At 34.8% G+C, this 15,095-nt stretch overlaps 1 protein-coding gene across 1 annotated transcript; it reads right to left on the bottom strand.

The window, feature by feature from the left end:
- Positions 1 to 12,450: 12,450 nt before the first annotated feature.
- Positions 12,451 to 14,310, bottom strand: LOC149811894 (myb-related protein 306-like). The gene is made up of 3 exons (XM_089993138.1): positions 14,102 to 14,310; positions 13,701 to 13,830; positions 12,451 to 13,550 (listed from the first exon to the last, which is right to left on the bottom strand). Exons 1-3 carry the CDS (start codon positions 14,232 to 14,234, stop codon positions 12,704 to 12,706), a joined length of 1,110 nt encoding a protein of 369 aa, XP_089849264.1. The 5' UTR covers positions 14,235 to 14,310; the 3' UTR covers positions 12,451 to 12,703.
- Positions 14,311 to 15,095: the final 785 nt, after the last annotated feature.

Here is a 15,095-nt window from a genome sequence, read left to right as displayed (position 1 = left end):
TCTTTCCTTCCCCTTTTCTCTCTTTTCCGATGGAGTTGCAGTCTGGGGGCAGTGCACACGGTGGACACCACCAAATCTTTTCTCAACCCTTTTAAAATATGCGGTAAGTGTTAATCTCCCCTGTTATTTCTCTTCCATTCAATACCGTAGTTGATTTGAAAATGAAAAATCCAAAGAAAAATTGAAAAAGCTAAATAAAAACTAAAAACAATATAGATTATAGTTTATGTCATTCTGTATTTTCTCTGGTTGCTGTTTCATTTCTCTTTTACCTTCTGATTTAATAGCGTTTGTTGTATTTTTTGTTGTTCTTATAATTTTAGTTGATCACAATGAGCATCCACTCTAACTCCCATTTTTGTTGAACTCTGCGTATTTCTCTACATTCAGCATGCATTTGTACCTAGTTGGATCCCACAACCCTTGCATTTGCATCTACATATCCTTTCATCATCAGCACCATCTCTGTATCCATTTCATCCATAACCCCTGCATTAGTATTTCACTGTAGCACATTAGCATTCTACACCACTTCATCTGCAAGTGAACCACCTGTATCGATTCCCTGTTCATACCTGCCGAAACCCCTCATCATCTGTCGTGAATCAAGCCTGCTGGAATCCCTCATTCGGATTGGTCGTGAAACCACTCTGCTGTGAAATCATTTTTTTGAAATTCATGGTTGTTTCACCTTGAATTTCATGGCAAGCTTGTTTTTAAAGGTATACACATCTGAGCACGTAAGCATCTTCACCTGAGCCATTCACGGCTGCTGTGATTCTCACAACAAATGAAATTTCTGCCATGAAGCCCCATTTCACTTCACAGCATTTTGTTAAAAAAAAAAAGACTTCACGGCAGCCTTGTTTTTAACATTTTTTGCATTTTCATGGCATGTTTTAAAAGTTTTTCACAACAGTTTGTTTTTTTTATTTCATTTTATTTTATTACAGCAGTAGCATTTGATTTTAGCATCTGTTTGATTTAGCATTTAGTTTGGCATCTGTTTGTTTACTTGTTTAGCATCAGTTTAGCATTTAGTAATGTGTTTAGCATTTTGCTGTTAGCATGTGTTTACTTGTATTCGTTTTGTTTAACACTTGATGTTTGGTGTTACTTGTGTTTACTTATCATTTAGGATTTAGTTTTCATTTAGTAAACATTACATTCATAGTTGTAATTGCATTCTTTTAGCATTATCATTTCTTGTTTCAATTTAACTTTTAGCAGTCATTTAGTGCATCTTGTTTCTTGCTTACATAGCCTAATTGTATTTCATGTAGTTTTCGTTATTTAGTTCTATCATATTCTAGAATTTAGTTCATTTCTGTATTTACATTCTTTTTAGCGTAGGAGTTAGTTTTCCTCTTTTACTGCTCGTGTGCTTGTGTTGTGCAGGAAGGCGTGGAGTGAGAGCAAGCTAGCGATATTCTTTGGCACACGTTAGACACGCAACACGAGGCACGAGTGCAAAAGACTCTTTTTTTTTCCTTTAGAAATTAGAAACTTAATTCAATTTTTGGGTTTGTAATAAAATCATTTTAAACCCTCTGTGTAGGGTAAATATTTTATGTAATAGCTAAGTAGTTTTATTTTCTCGTACTTTTTTATTTTGGCAATAAAGCGTAGTTTAGTTGCATGTTTGAATACAAAGTATTCCCTGTTCCCTGAGTTCGACCCGGTCTCTACCACTTGTGAGAACCGATTTTATATTTGGTGTCTAGTTTTCACATTGCTTTTCATATAAAAATCTTTTTGAAAAATATTTCATAAAACAAAAGGACATCAAATATGGTGTATTTATTTGATTTATTTAAAGTAGTATCTTAGGAGCTATGTCTTTTGTAATAGAAGACTAGTTCAGTCCTATTTGCAGGACTGTACTATTGTTTTAATCTTGCCTGTTTTGGAAGAACATTTGTATCTCCTAGAAGATGAACCCAAAAAATGAAAATAAGTACTTTATCTTGATATACACATTTTGTGATTGAATATGGTGTATTTATTTGAAGTAGTATCCTAGGAGATATGTCCATTGCAATTGGGGACTAATCTGTCATGTTTGAAAGACTATACTAATGTTCTAGTCTGACCAGTTTTGAAAAAACATTTGTATCTCCTAAAAACTGAATCCCAAAAAATATAAATGAGGACTCTATCCTGATCTACATATTCGAAACTTCATTTTGGTGTATTTATTTGAATTTATATCCTAGGAGGTATGTCCATTGTAACAGGAAACTAGCTTCTATCCTGTTGCAGGATTGTACATAATTTCCTAACTCGAGCAGTTACAGTTCAAGACTGAGCTTGCAGTTCCTCCAAACCCTTGTAATATCACATGAGCACTCCTGAATTGTTATACTAGAGAGGGGTCATGTGTTTGCATGATCAGTGGGGTACGATGCGTACACCCTAGTTAAGAGATAATATTTAAATTAGTTCAAGTATAAGTGTCCGGCTTGGATTCAAGCCATAATTATGAGAATTTTTGTTGGTGCCTATTGGGCACTAGGTTGTTAATGTGCGTATACTTGATCACCCCGAGTGTGGGCTTGGGATTTTGGAAATCGCTTCTAGTGCAATGACTCGCAGGAAGAAATAAACACAAATTTAATATATGCACAAATAACCTAACTGAGGGATTCTGGGTATACCTGAAAGATGATATATGTTACCAAATTTCTCAATGTTTTGGGTATACCTGATAGACAGTGTATGTTACCAAACCCTTGTTCTACCTTGGAGAGGGTAGATGGTATAAGCATCGTAGGATAATTGTGTTTTTATGAGAGTGATTCGTCTCACTTGGTCCCCAGTCCTCAGAGTTAGGGGTGCAGAACTAACAATTTGTCCTACGTAATAGATCTAAGTCTTCAGCAGAAGTTACCAGTATGCATTCTATTTTTAGCTACCATTGGGGAGTACTCTCTCGGTTGTGAACCGTTTCCTTTGGGTATCTATACGGCTAGTCACACGAGATATTAATTTTAATTGGAAAAGCATAATAGACTTCCATGTGGTCTCGGTCCGCTATGATGTTGAATACCGTTTGTACCCACAGGGTAATTAACAAGAAAAACAATTAGCTAACTTTTAAATGTCTTTAAATACATTCAATGCTTGAACTTGCAATTGTTGTAATATAAATGTGATTCATTCATGTGATGCATAGCTTCATTAATGTTTTCCTTTATATTTCATTTATCATAACATAGTTGTGATTCATTTACTGGATGTGTAACTTCATTAATGTTTTCCTTTATGTACCTGGTGTAGCTTTTATGAAAATAATTTTTAAAACAATTTTTCCATAAAACTCTTGTGTAAACTGTACACCAAATAATAAAAATAAACTAGCTTACACTAGTGGTAAGACCAAGTCGAACTTAGGGAACGGAATAAGGCAATACACAATTCACTTGAATTATTCACTTTATTAATATCTTAAAAATAAAAGAATTATAAGGATTACAAATTCACAATAATAAAGAATGAAATCCTAATCTAAACTCTGGGACTCCAATGTCAGTTAAAGAAGCCACAGAATCGACCTTCACTACCTTCCCTCCTCCTTATGCACTCGAACCTACAAAATAACCTAAATTATGTAGACTCAAATACAAAGTTAGTACCTAAATTATATAAACTCTAAAGCAAGAATAATTTAACAAAATAACTAACAACTAATTATCTAACTAACTAAAACAGTGAAAATACAATTAATAAAATGCAATTAAACTAATTCTAATACTAATGAAAATATAACTACACTATAAAAGCTAATGAATCAAACAATTAAGTAATCAACTAAATTATTCTAAACTAATTTACCAACTTCGGATAAAATAACATAACCTATTTTAACTACAAATAATAAAAAAAATAACATAATTAAAAATTAAGACCTAATTCTAAAGGAAATTACTAAACTACCCTAACTACTAGTCAAGCAGGGAATATAGGAGCATATTCTGGGAGATCAGAATTTTGAAAAGGTAAACAGGGTCAGATGACTATAAATTTTTATAGTGACATTCTAGAAACACTCGAAAATCAGACCCAATTTGCAGAGTTTAAAAATTCTTTAAAAATCCATAGAAAACAATTTTTTAATTTACAAAAAAAACCCTTTCACAGCAATGAATCAAAACAGTAATTTCTATAGAACCAATTTTCAAAATAAAATTAATTACCTGAACAAATCAGCATAAAAAATTATAAAATTTTGTAGAAATACAGTAGACATGCTGATGAAATCAGTATAAAATTTTAGGTTAAAACTCGTTGAAAATATACATGAAATGATGACCTAAAGTTGACCAAAAAGCTAAATTTCACAGAAATTCTATTTGACTTTGCTTGACTAATTAACTAATTAAAAATATAACAATCATAAAAACTAAAGAAATAATTAAGCAAAACTTAATTACTACTAAAAAACAGAAAATGCATGAATTTGAACCTAATCTAAAGCAAAGAATTGGATAAAATAATTAAGTATGCAATTTAATAAAATTAACTAGGCACTACACTAACAAGTCTCATTGCTAATCAATAAAATAAAATGAATTAACTAATTAACTAAACTAAAACACATGACTAAATAAAAATTAAACACTACTGAACTAAGCATGGAAGGAATATAAATGACAAAAATTAGAATCTAACTACAATACACAAAAAATTGAAATAAAACTCAAGCAACCCAAAACAATGCTACACGACTAGTCCTAATTAACCAAGTAATTAAATATTAAAACATGTAACTACTAACCAGCATTAAACAATGACTTAAATTAAATTAAAACAATAAAAGGAACTAACCTAATATACTTAACCTAAATTATGCTAATGTTGACTTGAATTTAAAAGTTGAATTTAAAACTACTAACTTAATTACAAAAAAATGAATTTAAAGCTAACAAACTAATTAGGGCACTGGGGCGGCATTTGAATTGCATTAGAGTTGGATGCTCATGCCCCTTAGTGGATCCCACTAAGACTTGATACACTTAACAAAAATAAGATTTGTTTAAACAAATAAGTAAAGGAGCAAAGAAATAAATTACTACAAATATGTTACTAAAAATAATTCAAAAAAATTAGAAGGGAAAGAATTGAAAGCAAGGTTGAAAAATGTCTAATCTAATTAAAGAATTCCTAAATTACTTACCCTAATTAACAAGTCAAACAAAATGCAGCAACTAACCTAAGAATTCAAAATAAGAAACGCACCAAAACTAAAGGAAGAAACAAATTAACTTACCTAAAATACACACTTGCCAATTTTTATGGAACCCTAACTAAAAGTCTAATTATTACTTTAAGCCTACCAAAATGAATACTTACCAAAAATTAAAACAAGGAATCAAAGTCTGGTAAGCAACCTAACAATTCAAAATACAGAATTTGCCTAAGGTTAAAGGAAGCAATCAAATGAACTACCTAAAATGCACTACACGGTTTTTAAAACCCTAATTCAAAGTCAAGTCTTCCTAAAAACGAATTTCAAAAATCTTTATGCTAACCTAATGACTTACTTGCTAAAAAAATGTTGACCTAAGTCTAAAGTAACTTAGCCTAACCTAATTAAATTAAATAACAATTAATGACAAAAATTAATGCAAGAAAATTTGACCTACTCGATTAGCTCTAGACTAACGAATATGAATTGCTACACTAACTCATTGATCACAATTAATTTAAGTAATTAAACAAAATGAAACTTAATTAACCTACTGTCAAAATTAGAATCAAAAGTTTTAAAATTAGTATTATGACTAACCTAACTAAATCACTAATCTAACTCTAACCCTAACCGGTTAACCCTAATCTAATCGGCTAACTCTAACCAAAATGCTAAACTAATCCCTAACTGAACGACTAATGGTCGGATCTAGTTGTAGCTAGATCACGACCAGACTGTTAGAAACTAAATAAGAAAATCTGAATTTAATTAGCTAACATGATAATAAGAATTAAAAATAAAATATGCACATTATATACACTATTCAGCTGATTGTATCTTAAAACTTGAAATCGTGTGAGTTGATTTAATCGGCTGATTTAAAGAAAATGATGATGAAATCAGTTCTTGCTCATGTAAGCACACAATTTCATAATGATTTAAAATTGTAAATACAAATGAATTTAGACACACGCCGACCCTCACACAGAGACCCATGACCGGACTTGACACGACACTTGAATCTATGCTAACTAGAAGAAAAGGGGAACGAAGACTTACCTCTTAGCTCGTCCGATGAATTGGGGGAGAACACGAGTGGTTATTGGGATTGGGAATCACACCCTTCACATCTTGGTGGTCTGCATATTACCTTCCATTGCTGTAAACATCTAGGAGCCGAATTGAGGAGGGGGAGGTTGGTGTTGGAAGCAAAAAGGGAGGCCCGGTTGAAGAGAGAACACGGTCGAATCCTCGATGGTGGTAGACGGCATGCTCAATCCGAGTTGGAAGCTCTCTGAAAAAATCTGCAATACCTGCAAAACAAATGGCAGCACACATAAGAAAAGAAAACAAACAACATGGAGGAAAGAAAAGGAAGAGGGAGAAGGGAAATAAGAAGACAAGAAAAACTAAAAAGGGTGGAAGGGGGAGAAAATGCAAGGGGGGAGAGAGAAGTGGAGTAGGGGGGAATTTCTCCAACTCCAAAAAAATGTTAACCCTAGGTTTTCCTAAGCTATTTAAGTTACTAAAATGTTTCCTAATTCTAAAAGCTACCTAAAAACAAAATAAATTCTAACTAAAAGTTAATACTCTTTACTAATTATAACTAACTACCTAAATGCTTGATAAAGAGGGGGTTTTCAAAAAAAGTTCATGGATTGCACCTTGGATCATGTGGGTTCATGGATATTTTGGGTTTGGATCAAGTCCATGATCCAATATTTCATCTTTGGATCGAATCTGAATCTGATTTGCCTTGCAATTCGCTTCAATTACCCTGAAAATGCTCTAATTCCTTCATTTTAACTCAGATTTGAGTGAAATTCAAATTATGGCTTCTTTGCACCTAAACATACAAATATATGAGTTTTTATTCTTTAAAATACATAAAAAATGCATGAATAATGAATGAAAATAATAAGCATTTCATGCATCATCAATACGAAATCATGAGTTGGTTTTAGTGGATGAATCTCATAGAACTTATATGAATTTTATCATTTAAATATCATTATTTGAATGGGTTACACACATATACGTACACATGACACTGAGCATATTCATATTGATATTATGCTTCTTACTCAGATGGGGAGTAGTCTGACCCCATCCGAATCATTATTTTTTAGGTAGCGATTAAAAATATTGAGCAATTGCGGACGTCGCTGTGAGCACAACCATGAGATTCAGCATTGTGATCTTGCATAACTCTGATAGACCTTTTGATATTTTATTTATAAGTTTGTAATAATTTTTTGATATATCATTTATTAATGGTATCAAATGTTGCAAAAGTATCATTATTCGTTATACCCTGTAACTCGCCCAATTGTTTGACCGAATAAGTTAGCCATTATTCTATTGTGAAGAAAAGAAAGAAAAAAAAAGAAAATTTATTCCAATTCTTTTTAGTCAAATTGTTGGAGTGTTACACTCAACATGTGACCTCCATTTGAGCACCTAATGAGTGAGCAACTACATATCACTCTCTCTATATATATATATGTTTTCTACAGAGAACAAATCATATATGCAAGTAGAAATTGCACCCTAACTTTACTATGAGCAATATCATAGAGACTTGTGATATCCAAATTGGTCATAACTGAATATACACCAAGGACAAATTAGAGCTAGTCTATCAAACTCATACTCAACCATGAAAGACTATTTGAGAAATTTACTTATTCCATAAATTTTACTTATTTCATAAAATCTAGCTATTTGAGGATTCTTAAATATTCTTTAGAGGAAGAAGACACAGGGTAAAACCCAACAAGAGTGGAATGTTTGAATAACCAATATAAGAAAAGGTCACAAAAGAACATATAAATAAAAATATATATCAAAATATACATTTATTTATTCTGATACTCTTCCAACTGAGCTATCCCTTCAATATATATTTAATTTTTGTTACTGTAGTATGTCTCCATCACCAGCGGAGAAGGAAAACCCTGTGTCGTCGAAAGTCCTAATTGGTTGAAGGACTCATGGCTAGACCTAGAAATTCATATAAGTGTAATTGAACAACTACCTATTGAAGAGTTGATAAAATATCTAGGGCCACAAAAGAAGTGTAATGTAAGTACATGTGTTATTGCTCTATTTTTTGCTTTTGTGTTCTTTTTTCTTCTTGAAAACGAGTTCAAAAATGTATATGACCCTTGTTTATATTTCATAATTATGTGCTATCATAATTCCATGATCTTGCTATTGTTGTTCATTTGATTTAATATTGTTCTTTTATGATAGTGAATATTCTTGTATGATTCAATTATGTACAGTGTAGTTTGATCTAATATTGTTTGCATAAAATTAACAAATATCGACATATTGTTCATGATAAGAACGTGGGCATTCTTTTTTCTCATGAATTGGTTCACTACTCGCCAGTCATGCTGAACACCTAGATGAGATTGACTTTAGATCACAAGTGGGTGATACTTCAAAGGAGGAAGAGGTGGCCCACCATACACCACAGCTATAGAGCTATCGACAACGACCTTAGGTAAATTTTAATCCAGTATTTTTTTAGTATAATTAAAAATTTATTACTTTCCTATTAATATTTATTTCTTACTACAAATTAACAATTGTTGAATCTTTCCAGCGCAAACGTGAGGACAAATGCGTAGCCCACCAAAAGCTAATCAAGCAACAAAAGACTTCAGTAACTATCAAGCTTGGGATGCACAGAGTTATGGGCGAGAGCTCCTCCATATTCTCTAGGGGGCTTTCATGCATCATCATGGAGTAGGCCAATATACTCACTCACAATTCATGAATGAAGGTCCTAGATGATGAAAAGATGGTGCTGATTGAGGCAATTTATATAAGTATATTGTCTAACTATATTTTGATAAACAAATTAATCCATAAAAAGTGAGTTACTTATATTTTGATAATTTAGTGCAGGAAGAGTTTGATTTAGACAAAGAAACAGTTAAACATCAGTGGTACATGGAGAAACAACTTCAGCTATCATACTCAAATGTGCGAGAAGGTTTTCATAGGCATTACCAAAAGTTTCAAAACCACGATGTAGCAGAACAAGATCCTCTTGAGAGAGTCGATTATGAAGTGTGCAAAGAGATTTACAAGTTTTTCACCAGAGACTATTAGACGATAGAGATTGGATATATATTTATAAGTAAATAAATATTAAAATTTTTAGATTTTTATCTACTAATTGATTTTTCTTTGATTAACAACAAGCGTAAGAGAAAAAATTGCTTAGTAGAGGAAAACAGATAGTCTAACATACAAGTGGATCATCTTTATACCTCCAGAGATATCATACAAGGGTAAGTTTATTATTTTCTAAGTTTATTTCTTATATAGTATAGTGCCAAATATGTTTGATTTAATAGATTCTTAATTTGTTATTTGCAGTCTCTAATAGATGGACAGAAACCGATGCCAAGTGCGTTCTATAAAAAAATGTATATCCATTTAGATCGCACGACATTCATTTGTAGGGAAGCAAAAGACACCTTTGTAAGTAACTCATACTTTGTTGTGCCATATTTATTCATTTTATTTTGTACATTATCATTAGTTACTGATAACCAATTATTAATGATGTACAGATGAAGCTTCAACCTATGAATATTGAAAATTCAACGTCTTCTTCATAAAGATGCCCGTTGATGATGCAATGAGACATCTTTGCCAAGGTCCTCAGGGATTGATATAAACATGTGAGGGGGATGTGTTCATTTTTTCCAATATCCAAACCATCCTACTCCAGCTAGGCCTAAATTTTGCAGCTATCTTTTCATTTGTAGGTGGCGCAGACATAGTTCCAACAATTAAGAGAGAAAATAGAGTGACAACAATAAGCAACTAGACATGAAATGGAGCGAGAAATAGAAGCAACCAGATACAAAATAAAGTGAGAGAGAAAAGCAACTAAGAAGCTTAAGGAGGAGATGCCGACCTTCATGGATGCGCACATACAGAACTCCCGTCCTAGATCCAAAAATTTTAAATTTTTTGCTTATATGAGAAGTGTATATGTTTTGATTTATAAACTCTTTGCTACAATTAAAATTTATTTTATGTGAATATTAGAACTATATATGTTTGTTGCAAGCTTGGAGAGAATGTAGTGAGTTCGTATTTAAAGTGTGTTTGTTGTAGGCTTGTAGAGGATGTAGGGGGTTTTGTATTTTTTGAAGTGTATTTAAAGTTTTTGTTGAATGTATGTTTCAACTGCAAGTTTTTTAATGTAAAAAGTTTTTTTTTAAAATTAGTTTTTTGTTTTCAATTTGTAGGTTTATAGCCTATATATGACATTCCTGTCTTTCCATTATAGGAGAGATCCCTGTCTCGCCGTTATAATTAGCCTATAAAGGCAACTTAATTCTCCCTATTATAATCTACAATGATGAGTTAGTTCTTGCCATTATAGGCTATAACGACGATACATGAATGTTATAACCTATAGGTAGCCTATAACGGCAAGCCAAAGATCTCACCGTTAAAGGGTATCTCACCGTTAAAAAACCTTGCGTTATAGACAACCTCGATGCTATTAGTGTTCCTAGTTTTGGTGAAATTCTTCGTTGGTATTGGTTTACCTTTAACGTCTTATAAATATTGACATTATTGTTCAACAAGGGCCATTTTTTTGTGGCAATTTATCGGCAAGATTTCTCGGTGGTATAGACCAATAGCAGTGAGAAAAATTGCTGCTATTGACCCTCTTTTTTGTAGGGCATATATATATATACACGAAAATTGGTAGTTGCTCACTTGTTAGGTGATCAAACTAAGGTCACTCACGCTGAGCATCCATCGCACGTAACATCTTTTTTGCACAAAAAGACTATTATTGGCACTAATAGCGCCTGTAAAAGTCTAAATAGCCACTTTTAGACTTTTATTGGCGCTATTTTTTCTTCAAAAAAGATGTTTAACATCCATCACGCCGCACGATGGATGCTCAGCATGAGTGACCATTGTTTGAGCACCTAACGAGTGAGCAGCTACGCATCGCTCTCTCTACATGTTTGTGTGTGTGAGTTGAAAATCAATCTTTAAAAACTTGCTTTATATGTGATTGCTAGCATGTTCAAAGGTCCTGTTCTGCCGAAGTAGACTAAATGACGTACATCCTTGAGATTAGAAAGTTTGGTTTTGTTTCTGTTCTTTTTTTTTCTTTGGTTTGAACAAAGGCAGAGATTGATTCCTCAAGCAGCCTGGCAGCAAATAACTGGATCACATGTAGGTGTTCTCGAATGGTAGACAGCTGTCCTCACATGCAAGCGAAGAAATGTCACATACATTACATACAAGTTGAGATGTGAAGAAAGAAATGAGCCATAAGGTCCACATGATGATGTCTGCAATGATAGTAATGGCGATCATGACTTTGCTTGGAGGGTTGTGCAAGTCAATAGTTGCAACCAAGCATAGAGGCAATATTGAGGGTTCCCTCTTTAGAAGAAGGTGCCTATGGGTTCCTCTTAGATATAAGGTATGAACACGTTTTGGCCCTTAACATCATCAAGCTGTAAAGCATGGTGAAGTTATTGCCTTGTCTACAAGAAGCTTCCTCCTTCTACCTTAGCCACCCTTCTTTCTATCTCCTCAATCCTCATAGCTACCCTTCGTTCATATCACAACAAAAATCTTCTTTTCGTTTTTTTCTAAAAGGGGAAAATTTTGAACTTCTAGTTGCCTTGTAAACCTCTCACATTCGAATCATGTTGATTAGGTCAAAAAGTTGAATGGTGGATGTGTTTTTTAGCAGCATTTTGATCATGGGGAGCTTACGACTTTCGTTTGCTTTACAGGTTGAATTCACGTACACCAAAGAACCCAACAATGAAGGCCAAAAAATGTCAAACACTTCACATGTGGATCATTTATAACCGTTATCAAGTTTGCCAGATTAATCGACATCAAGGAGATCCGTATTTATCTTCTTAGGTGTGTGTGTGTGTGTGTGTGAGAGAGAGAGAGAGAGAGAGAGATTGCGTTCCATCTGTCCATGCATGGTAGAGAGATTGCGTTCCATCTGTCCATGCATGGTTAATGCCTACCGAAGTCAAATCACGTCAACTTAATGTTGGAGAACAAAAGTCAAATATAATTCCGTTGGATCGAAGATATACGTGTCGGCTGATCATGGAATTAGTATCGATGCACAAAATACCAGATACACAATATCAATGGCCCGAAGCAATCAGATGGATGTGCAGAAGAATTCTGATTTGGCATATGAACAAAGAGGGAGATTGATGATCAGGTAGATGGCAATTAGTTTGCTCTAATGTTTATATATAAAGGGAAACTTATATGTTACACTTCTTTTTCTATCCTCTTTGGAAAAGGTCAGGTAGCCTCTTCCGAATCATCCCTAAGAAACTTGTTGGACTAGTTTCAGCTTATACATTAATCCCTCCCACACAAAGAACAAGGTAAAAGAAAGCAAAAGGAAAGAGAAGAAACAAAGTAAAATAGAAACACAAAAAAAAAAAACAAGACCCTTGGGTTAATCAATTAAAACACAGGTGTGGTATCATCGAGAGAAATATCCATGAGCCCGTCATGCCCTTGAGAAGAAATGACTTCGTCCAGGAGCCATTTTTCAAGCAAAGAGAGCGGACCATCGCTCTCCACTTTCAGTTTGCTCTCTGCTTGAAATGCTTGAAAATTGCTCTCAGACATGTTGCAGTTCACAGTTTCATCGGGTGATTCCGATCGAGAAACGCCAGGGGTGGAGTCGGGCGAGAATGCTTTCCATGTCATGCTGCTGCCACCATTCTGATCAAGACCAAGAAAGCGCTCAAGATATTCTGATGACACAAAGTCCTCAGCCCTCAAATCTGTGGTAGTGGTAGTAGTGCTAGTGGTAGTTGGAGTGGTGGGTGCGAAGGATTGGGACACCCTGCTCTTGGTTCCTTCACTGAAGGTAGCTTCTGCACTGAAAGGGTTCTGATTCATATCCGCCCATCTTCCTCCAGATTTGGGTGTTGAAGATCTCATCCAATTCTCAAGAAGTCTAGATATATTCTCTGTGCTAGACGCATAAGTGGATGAAGGAGTCTGATTTAATGCCAAGAGAGACTGTTGGTATGTGGAGATGAAGGGTTTCGTCTCAATAGGAGAGCCTGGGTTCTCCAGAGACAGTGCTTCACACAGTGCTTGCCTAGCAAGGTGGATGTCAGTCTGGAGCCTGCTTTCCCACTGACCCTTTGAGACGGGTTGGATACCAGTGCACCCACCACCTAAAGATCCATCTGAACCTCCTTGAAGCTTCTTGAGTTTTTTCTTCAAGTGGGTATTCCAGTAATTTTTAATATCGTTGTCAGTTCTTTGAGGGAGATAGGAAGCAATGGCTGCCCATCTGCACAGATTTAAGATACCGTGGTTAGCATATGAAATTCTTTTTTTTGTACAATAGAAAGTTCTTTATAAAAATCAGAGAGACCAATAGAAAAACATTTATCTCAAGGTCACGTGTAGGGAACATGTCTTATCTGATGCCATAGCTCACCTATTTCCCATTAGTGCTTGCAGATGGATGATCATCCTCTCTTCATGCTCAGTAAAATTTCCACGCTTGATTCCCGGCCTGAGGTAATTAGTCCATCTTAATCTGCAACTCTTACTACACCTAAGCAAACCTGCCGTCATCAGAAATAGATGAAATCAAATTAGTACACCAAAACCCTCAAAAGAAATACGAGATCCGAATACGAGCAAGTTTCGTGATGAGTAACAAAGCAGTTTAACGAATCGTGGAAGAGATTAACATAAAACCAACAAGGTCATGATCGTGGTAACTAGCAAAGATTAGGACTCTTGAAAAGGAAAACGTGTAAAACGTATCATTGGTTTGCAGATGTTGAACGAATGAATTAACCAATCAGAGAAATAAGGAAGCTAAGGTGTTACCTGTATTGGTAGGAACAACCCTCCAATTTCCAGGCCCATGTTCTTGGATATAAGAAACCAAGATGAGATCTTCTTCAGGGGTCCAAGGCCCTCTCTTTACACCAATCTTATCACAGCAAGGAGGTCTCACCATGTTGAATGCTCTGAGAATCTTAGGTTGAAACAACAAGAATCCCGACCTCTTTAGGCCTTTTCCTGATAGCAAGCAGACAGTCATCCGAGCCATTGATCCTGCTGGGTATATATAACTACATACATACAAAGACTTGGTTGAAGAAACTCGTCCACCAATGAAGTAGCCCGCTGACTCATCTCTCTCTCATGTGGATAGAGAGAGCGAGAAGGGGTCCGAGAGTCAAAAAGCATTAAATCACCACCTTGCAAAAGTCAGCTGTGCTTCAGATTACCGCGTGTAATGAATGACCCTCCACGAGATGACACAGTACCCACTACTTTTCTTAAACCATAAATCCATTCATTTAACCACATTCTTAAACCTTTCATCTACTTTTTGATTAAAAGTAACTCTCTCTCTCTCTCTCTCAACACACATTTATGCAGTCTCACTATTTTTTTTAGGGAACGGAAAACTTTTCATTAAAAGACCAGCTTGAAATCAGGATCATACTACGCATATTCTCTCACTAGCTGGCGTATATTTACAGCTTTACGTTTCGACTATTTTAGTGATAATTTGCTACTGTTGTTAGGTGGTGCAACGAGGATGGTGTCGTGTTGGGTACAAACGATACGGGGTAATGAGTTGTGCATCAGATGCACCTTCTCTAGGGTATGTGTCAAACCTATTGTGGTTTGGACGGTTGAGGATGGCCCACGACATCGACGGTAGTTGATTTTGCCTTCAATACGGTTCCATGCATGTATTTTGCTTAATTGCTTGTGCATGCATGGAGGGACTCGATGTGGAATTAGGGTTAGGGTTTTGGATTTTCGCCACGAAAGCAGCATCCCTGAGTTGTGGGCCCAACCTCCA

This window comes from Nuphar pumila, chromosome 17 (assembly GCF_984573655.1).
Source record: "Nuphar pumila chromosome 17, dmNupPumi1.hap1.1, whole genome shotgun sequence".
In the NCBI taxonomy this organism is placed as follows: domain Eukaryota; kingdom Viridiplantae; phylum Streptophyta; class Magnoliopsida; order Nymphaeales; family Nymphaeaceae; genus Nuphar; species Nuphar pumila.
The sequence above is the reverse complement of the archived record's forward strand: the minus strand, read 5'-3'. Positions and strand labels throughout refer to the sequence as shown.